This window comes from Eufriesea mexicana, unplaced genomic scaffold (assembly GCF_001483705.2).
Source record: "Eufriesea mexicana isolate 0111107269 unplaced genomic scaffold, ASM148370v2 scaffold577, whole genome shotgun sequence".
In the NCBI taxonomy this organism is placed as follows: Eukaryota; Metazoa; Arthropoda; class Insecta; order Hymenoptera; family Apidae; genus Eufriesea; species Eufriesea mexicana.
In genome coordinates this window covers 1-9,137 of record NW_016908721.1, presented here as the reverse complement: position 1 = coordinate 9,137, position 9,137 = coordinate 1, and the positions used below count along the sequence as shown (strand labels likewise).

The window sequence follows — 9,137 nt, the reverse complement described above, 5'->3', positions numbered from 1 at the left end:
GTTGCGTCACCGGTCACCAGTGGACCCCACGGCGCTGTAGCATAGTCCAGTATCGCCCACTGGTGACCACCATGGCAGTCAACGTGTTAAACCCTTGCACTCTGCCTTCTTTCATACCCACGCTCCCTTTCTCAATCGGTCGATCACGTATCCTAAACACTCATACATATTGCTAGGCTTTCACTCTTCAGTTGCATTCAGCTCTGTCATAAACATCCCTTATATTTGATCCTCTTGCACGCAGTCACTTTCGTTCTAAGCCCAAACACACTTGACATTCTTTCAGGGCCGTACTTATTCCTTTCCTACACATATGTAGTTAGTAGTTGAGAAAATTGATGAATTTATTCACCCTTCTATAGCGTAGGACGTGTAAAAATCGAGCAGTCTTTGTTGCATTTCCACATCTTGTGGTTGCGTCACATCCGAGGATCTAGTGTCGATCACGAGGTATACATCGTCGCCATGACCCACTCCTGTTTAAGTAATATCGATAATTTAGTGCACCCTTAGTATATAATTATTCGTATCAAAGATACTTAATACTGTATTTTTGCGAAAACAGAAGAAGTTTTATCGTGTAATGCATTGGTCACTTTCTAGCTTTCTGACAATTTGTGGACAGTTGCATAGTTACAATCAGCATGTGATTACATTTGATAGGTTAGGAGCGCTGCTTTGTAGTGAATAACAAACTAGCGCCATCTACTGCAAAAATTCGACACTGCCTATTAGCTAACCTGTCGTAGTAAAATTAAATAGTAAAGTACACTCTACATTCTAGCGATGTGAGGGCGATCCCTTCCCCTGTGTTTTCCCTCCTCCTACAAGAAGGTACAGCAAAATGGCGACGCACTCAACGTATTAAACAAGGAACATACGAATATTTAATTCCTGTACGTTGAAAACAATAAAACCTGTTTTCGGCATCCTACAATGCTTTATTTGTTTTAAATATTGAACTTCTTTCGATATGCAGCAACAGAATATTAAAAGCATTACCAAAGTTGTTTGTTGAATGACTAGTAGCTTCACTCAGGCTGTACATAGTTCTGTAACTATAGTAGTAGGTCCACACTGGGCTCTTATTGTTTCTGGCTTGCAACCTCGCAGCCTTCTCAAAATTAACAATGAACATTCGATCACGCATCATATGTATTACAGGCGTAACACTCTTGCTGTCGATTGGTTCAGATCCTAGATAACGTTCTTTGATCTTTTGTGACACCTGTGTTTGCTGATTCAGTGGAATGGTATCGTTATAATCGAGCAAATAGGGTGCAATGTCGGCCCAGTTGTCGTTCAGTTGCTTCAACCGCGTATTATTAGTGATGAATTCTACGAAAACGAGATTTATATGGAATTACGATAAAAGTATGTTTAATTTTGTAATAATATTTAATTTATAATTATATAAATTTATAATATTTAAGAAATCAGACCTGTAGCTCCGTATAATCCTTCCTCGCTAACTACTCCGGAAATCCAAGGCACATCGTATGCTTCCCCTCTATTGATAACATCGATCGGAGAACGAGAAATGAAGGCATGAGGTCCGTCTTCCTCTACAACTGGACCAAAAGAGACGCTAGGATTGGTCAGCCAAACCTACAATTAAATATTTCAAGATTATTATACTGTTATATAATTAATAAATTATTTTATAATGTAAAATCTCATTAATACATTATGTGGGCACTTACTCATACGTTATAAATGTATTAAAATTAAATATATTAAAATCTCACGACATCGATTATCACGAGTCTGACCCGTGATAAATCAATCGGGTCGTAATTGACTATCACGGGCCTGGTACGTGGTACGTCGGCCAGGCCAAATGTAAACACCACGTGTCACGCCCGTGACAGTCAATTTTGACCCGACCGATGTATCACGGACCAGGCTCGTAATAATCAGTTTTGGCTCGAAAACCTGACCACGAGCCTCACACGTGGTCGTAGGCCAAAGGGTTGATACATTATATTGTCGACTTATTATGTTATAATACTTCATTATCTTATATTATTATCGTTATATCTTTAATAATATATTATTAATGTGTAATGTTATTACCATGTCCAACTCGACAGCTGTAAATTATACATTAACAAACATACAAAATGCAATGAATTATCAAAGAGGATATATATTAATTATTACACGCTGTTCAAAGTGTAAAGAATGAAAAGTCCACTCAACGAAAAAGGATTTACCGTGAAGTCGTTAACAGCTTGCGATAATAGCCCTGCCGGACGAGTTTGCAGACATTTGACCATCTTCTTTACTCTACTTGTTGAACAACCCACGAAGGCAGCCAATTTCCTAGTCTTTTCAGGAGCACGATCTGTCTGTGCCCAAGGATTTAGTGCCACACCACTTATGGATATTCCTCCTTAAAATATAAAATAAAATAAATCCAAACAATAATATAACCATATTCTACGATTGTAAATACGTACTATGGAAAAGTCCAGCACTCAATGGAGTCAAATAATGGTAATGCACACTTGCAGCGCCTGCACTGAAACCCATGAGAGTTATTCTTTTCGGATCCCCACCGAATTCCTCGATGTTTTGCGACACCCAGTGCAGAGCCAGACTTTGATCCTTCAACCCCATGTTCCCAGGCACCACGCCATCTCCCGTGCTGAGGAAACCTTAAACAAATTTTGGGACAAAAAATAAAAATTCTGTCCACAATTATAATATTGTAATATTGTAATATTATTGTAACATTATAATATTGTAACATGACATAATACTTTTATTTATTAAATAGGATGTCGACTATATGGCAAGATAAAAAGTTATTATTATACAATTTTACAATTATAATTATAATTATAATTTCTATATTATATTTGATATATAATATTATTATAATAACTCCAACTACGATAGTCCAAATTATACCAATATATAACATTATAATATTGTAACATGACATAATACTTTTATTTATTAAATAGGATGTCGAGTATATGGCAAGATAAAAAGCTATTATTCTATAATTTTATTATTTCTATACTATATTTGATATATAATATTATTATAATAACTCCAACTACGATAGTCCAAATTATGTCAATACAGCAAACAAATAATAATCTTAGTACTTTTATTACTGTGATTAGTATATTTCCATTTAAAAGATATCCCTTAACTTAGTATTTCTAGTGATTTATAATATATCCTCTATGTAATCTTACCGAATGGACCCAAGCGATAATTAATCGTGACCAACACGACATTATAGTCCATTATGAGTGACTCGTTCATATGGTTTCCGCTGCCTGTCAGGAACCCACCGCAATGAATCCAAAACAGGACAGGTAACAGATTGTTACTTCTATTCCCAATTGGAACGTAAATGTTCAGGTACAAGCAATCCTCCGAACCAGTGACGCTATCACCATTTATAGCTGCGCCCTCTGCAAGATACTGCGTGCAAACAGAGCCCTTCTTCGTTGCTGGTAGCTCATCCAACCATTTTCGAGCTCTTTTTGGTGGCTGAATGTTCAAAATATACTTTGTAAGTATTATAACCAATTGTTTTACTTTCAAAAGGTCATAAATACCAAACCAGCTAGGTAATTAATTTATTAATTTTGACTGCCACGCCGAAATCACACGTTTTCCTCAGTACATCACGCAAGTGCACCGCCAGATGCAAGATTTGTTCCAATACTTTTTTAATGTTCTATTAAAAATCGTTCAATGGGGCACTTTTTATTTCAAAGTATCTTCTAATTAGTGGTTATATTCGAAATTCACTAACTGTCAATTTTCATTCAATGTTGTTCAATGTAGTTTAAGTAGTTCAAGCGTTCCACAGTTACCAATGACGTGGCGTCACAGGAGAAACCGTGGCTGGTCATATATGTAGGGATCGGTTTGGGTGGATTACCTAAAGTAGCACTGTTTTACTTCTTAATAAAATACAATAAGCTTATACGTAGACTGACGGCTATGAAACAAGAGAGATCCGCTACGCTTGACTTTGACTTCTTACTGACCCACTGGCCCACTCTTAGCAACTTCCAGAAGACTCTTCACAACCGTTCAAAATTGTAGACTGTTCATGACTAAAAACTGTAGACTCGAGCTGCTCACACCCTTGCACCCTTATTTAAAGCATTCATGTCCAGGCTTTCCTTTGCAATCATGCCCCTTTCCCACACAACCTGCGTGGGCCAGGTACTTCAATCACTCTGGACTCATCCCTAAACTTCTGCTCGACCCTACCATAAACATTCTTTGCAGTTAATTCGCTTGCACCCGGTCACTTCCATCCTAGGCTTAAACACACTTGGCATTCTTGCAGAGCCGTACTTATTCCAATCCCAGATATGTGACCAACGTAGCAGTCAAAGTGTTAAAATTAATTATATATATATCGTGTTTAGATGTAACTCAACATTTGTAGATACTTCTAGTGTTAACGCTTTATTCAACATACTTGGAATCTAAGTTTGCCGACCGGGGGTTGCGCATAGGGAATGCCCTCGAAAGCTTCGTATTTTCTACCATGACGAGAGATCTTGTGGTACCCGCGTATGGTTCCCATGATGGTGCTAGCTCTTGGATACTGGTCATGCTGGGACGAGAAATCAAGGAATCCTAAGAGAAGCAAAACTGTCGATAGTTTCATCGCGCACATACTTGAACTAGGTGCCCCACCAGCAGTGCTATCAGTCTTTTATAATCTCCGTACGGTGGCACTATAAGCATGCATGAATGTCTGTGTTATTGTTATATAAGGAACCGTTTTGCTTCTTTTCTTATATATTAATTATAATTTATAATATTATTATATTACATTATATTATATTAATTTTAATTATAATTCATATACTGCGTTAAACAAAGAAACAGCTTTCCATTTGTTACACAGACTATTTGAGAAATCATAAAATAATATTGACACGTATTTGAGGTATCAGAATGACAATGTGAACATGGAATTTCTGGAATTCTGAGAAAGAAGCTATTACATAAGATTGATTACAGTCAAATGTTTTTACTGGTGGGCTAGTAAGAGTCTCGATCTTTCGTGATCAATGGGTCTCATCTCTGTCATGCAAAGTTGATCGAATGGACATGACACTCAAAGAAAAATCGGATCATACTCAGGTAACTTAGAAATATCTGATGATAAATTGAAAAATCACTCTCAATTGGATTTACCATTTCACTATTGAATACCTATATACATTCACGAGAAATTTCATGCGAAAAACGGAAAATGTTACATCCTGATTGACACAGTTTGCAAGAATACATGATGGTGGCAACTAATTGTATAAAATAATCTAATATAACTACTATATATCTGAATTAAATGAAAATATAACAACATACAAAAATAAGGGAATATCTACAGTGTGTTTATTTTATTTGGAAATATGTAAATATCCGGTAAAGCTTGGAATTCGTGTGAATATTATAGAAAATCTTGAGGGACCAAATAGTGATAGATTCCTTGACCTTGTTGTAACCTTGAAAAACTACGTACCGGTGAATTATTAATACAAAAATTATTTAAAAAATATATAATGAATAATATATGCATATAAAAATCTCTGTTGTCGAAAATATGTTAATAACGAACTTACATCCTTGGTTTATTAGTCCTTACATTATTAGTGATTACATAAAATCGCTACACCTCTCCCACAAATTTATATAAGCTTGTCTAAATATATAGCATATCTAAAAATTGGTTTCGTACAATAAGATAAGATAAAAAGTTATAAATAAAAAGACGGACGCCATTTTGCATAATATATATCGACGATATCGTAATACAGAAAATTCAATGAGCAATTAAAGTACTAAGGATAATCGTAAGAGACGAATAACTGGATACTACATAGATAAAATTTTTTTTCAAATACAATTCGAATTATTCCAAAAGCTGTTCATTATTTCCACATGTTTTACGTGGGTTTGTAAAATAGAAAGTGTAAATGCCGAAAAACCTTGACAAATGGAACAGTATCGCGACAGATTAGTATAATTGCACGTTGTTGGACGGTAACAAACCTAATTTGACTTATCTTCAACTACAATATTATGAACTTTTTCTGATAATATTTTTTCATAGGAAATGCAAACAGTATTCAGCCAATTTTCACTTGAATTACTATAATGGTCTCGAATATTTAGTAAATTGATATAGTGACAGTTTTACAAACATGAGGCTGTGATATTTCATTCATGATAGTTGACATATGCATGATATAATATTTTAACTTGGCATAGTGAATGTTATTTTATGATATATAATTTATCCCCTAATATCCTTATTTTGTTATCTTTACATACTCATTTACAGATTTAAGGTTAGATTTGAAACATCTCAGAATTTTGGATATAAATAATATTCCAATATATCCATTAATTAAATTTTTGCAATATTTGCATATTATTTTAGTGGAAATTAAATCTGTTTCTAATTTCTTACGAAATCATAGTAATTCGATCGTAGTATGCATATATAGTATACAGGATATACACATAATGTATGCTATTAGTATACGTGATCTAATTTAGAAAGATATATATTTTTCTTGCAATACCATTGAGATGACAACTTATACCTGATACTCGTTAAAATTAATCATAATTGAAAAATTTTTCTGTCCAAAATTTCTATTGGATTCCATAGTTAAATTTCTCGGAGTGGCTATATGTAAGTAACGAAAGTCATTGTCACTAGGATTCACTAGATGCTACTTGCCATTGCCTATGCTTGGTTCTCTGAGTTTTAATTGTATTTGGTAAATCTAATAATCAAAGTGCTTTTGGTTTCTAATTGAAACTGTTTTAACTCGGTGTGAGTTCGTTGTTTATCCTGGAAATATAACTTTCAGAAATGCAAAGATTGTCAAGAAATAAATAACCTGACAATTTATTAAGTATGTTTCATTCTAACCTCAATCCCTGAGAACAATATAAACCCATTCCCATTGATTCTTTCAACTGTCATGAATCAGGAGTGAACTATGTGAAATTTAGCTTACACAGCACCCAGAGGAAATAAATTTTAATCGAATGTCAAGTGATACAAAAATATACGAATGAGAATCCGAATTTACCTACTGCACGGTCGATAAGTCAGTTCTCTATATGTGAGGTATTGTTAGTAATACTATAGAAGTCCTGGTTTACTAGGGAGCCGTAGTCATAAGCAGCATACCAATTTCCATTCGTCAATAACCTATTATAAATAGAAACTTACGAATTGCTATTCGTCGATAATACAGCATAAGTCCTGATAACGCATTAAATATAATTTCTATACGTACCACTTTAAATAGTAGAGAGCGTAAAACATCCCTAATATCGACACGATACGTATTTTAGTAATAGGTAAATAAAGTAATAGATTCATATTACATAACTATTTCAAATATCAAATATTTACATTCATTTATTAGATACATCATTCATACGATTTTTATATAGTTTTCGACATTACCGACATCAAATATCAAGTTTCGAAATATCCTTACCATATCCAAATCTCTAGTAACATTACCTACAGACATTCAGAGAAAGAATGAATCTATCGTTAATCGAAAGTCGCTTTCTATATTGCCGACCTAATATACAAGAAATTTGATACTTCAAATACATGCAAATTGAAAATTTGTGACTTCGCAAATAACGAACATGATTCGTTGCCTGCTTATGCTCTAACAATTTCAAATTTTTAGACTTGTCACGCATTGCAAGAACATATTGCCTTGAAAGAAATATGTACATATATGTGTATATACATATTATATTTTTATTACTAATTTTATAATTAATTTTATTCATTTAAACCTTTTTTGTCATGAAGATTAAGCAGTTTTTAATTCGTCATATTCATAACAGAAACATATTTGTATTTGCTTTTCTGTTATAACAGACATCGTTTGATACTCTACATCGATACTTTAGTACATGGTCGTTTCAAAGATGAAAAGACTTCCCATGATGACAACGCATAGCTTGTCCAATCACAGTAAACGTTGAGTCGTCAGATCGAACGTATCCGTAACACATGGTGGAAATTTTCGCGCTTGAAAGTGAAACATTCTATATGTTTACAAAACGTATCGTGAAGCAGTGTGATCATTGATTGATGTTTTAATTATTCTAATCGACGAAAAACATATTTGAGAACAATTATGCAAAGTATCAATTATTACTTCGTAACATGGGAACTAATAGGTTACGTTTCCATCATCGTCGAAATATATATGAATGCGCAACAGCAGAAGTTTAAGGAACTGACAGAACTTTACCAAATCAGGATATCTAACTACCAACATGTGTTCGATAGCAATATATCATAAGTGGGACGAAGTGACATTAAATAGTGCATATATAAAATGATGTGCGAAATAAAGTGGTGAAAGTGCAAATCGCGTAATCATAGGACGTTATTGAATTTCGGTTGTCAGTTGCGATATTTAGCACACATTGCGTCCAAAACAAAGTTCCTATATTATCCCTCCAATTTTTCGTCCATTTTGACTCACCATGTTTGCAATAAAGTGACGCTAGTGCATATCGTATGCTGCTATTGGGTAGATAGGCAATTTCGCATATAGATTCTATATTTCTGTTGTTCATTGCGGTTTGTAGTTCACAGTAATTTGTGTAGACAGTTTCTTAATCCTTTTATCACTTTTTATATAATTTTGAGGGTCTGTAGGGTCTGCTAAATAAAGCAGTGATTGTGTGAACTCGAGAAACAATGATAGGTAATTCCAATTTCTTCGCAAATATATATACGCCATATACTTCTGATATATATAATATCCCGATAGAATAGAATGTTCTTTAATCATTCTGCTTACCCTTTCTAAATTTGAACTGTTCGAATGTGCCGAAAGTGTCAGTGGCTCGCAGATCGTACTGCGCAATTTATATTTTCGCCTTCTAGTTTTTGAATTAGGCTTTTTGAATCGGGTTTTTCCATTGATTCGCGTAGAGTGATTTTTTCCTTACCGGGATTGGATATTTTTTTTCAGTTTCGAGTGTGCGTTTTCGAGAAGTAGTGCCGGAAGTGTCACTGGCTCGCAGATGGTGCTGCGCAATTTACTTTTTTGGCTTCTAGTTTTTGAATTAGGCTTTTT

General features: G+C 34.3%; 1 protein-coding gene across 1 annotated transcript; it reads right to left on the bottom strand.

Annotated features, from left to right (window-relative positions):
• Positions 1–293: 293 nt before the first annotated feature.
• LOC108545803 (venom carboxylesterase-6) lies at positions 294–4,663 on the bottom strand. Its single transcript, XM_017897586.1, has 7 exons — positions 4,463–4,663; positions 3,213–3,513; positions 2,463–2,660; positions 2,217–2,395; positions 1,443–1,608; positions 1,003–1,338; positions 294–476 (listed from the first exon to the last, which is right to left on the bottom strand). Exons 1-7 carry the CDS (start codon positions 4,661–4,663, stop codon positions 349–351), a joined length of 1,509 nt encoding a protein of 502 aa, XP_017753075.1. The 3' UTR covers positions 294–348.
• Between the last annotated feature and the right edge of the window lie 4,474 nt (positions 4,664–9,137).

Bases quoted from the DNA above. Each gene is read 5' to 3' on its own strand.
- LOC108545803 (XM_017897586.1), bottom strand. From the start codon at position 4,663: ATGTGCGCGATGAAACTATCGACAGTTTTGCTTCTCTTAGGATTCCTT. The intron at 1,339-1,442 runs GTCTGATTTCTT...TCGTTTTCGTAG, and splicing joins AGGATTATACGGAGCTACAG to AATTCATCACTAATAATACG. The intron at 477-1,002 runs GTAATGCTTTTA...TTACTTAAACAG, and splicing joins TCATTCAACAAACAACTTTG to GAGTGGGTCATGGCGACGAT.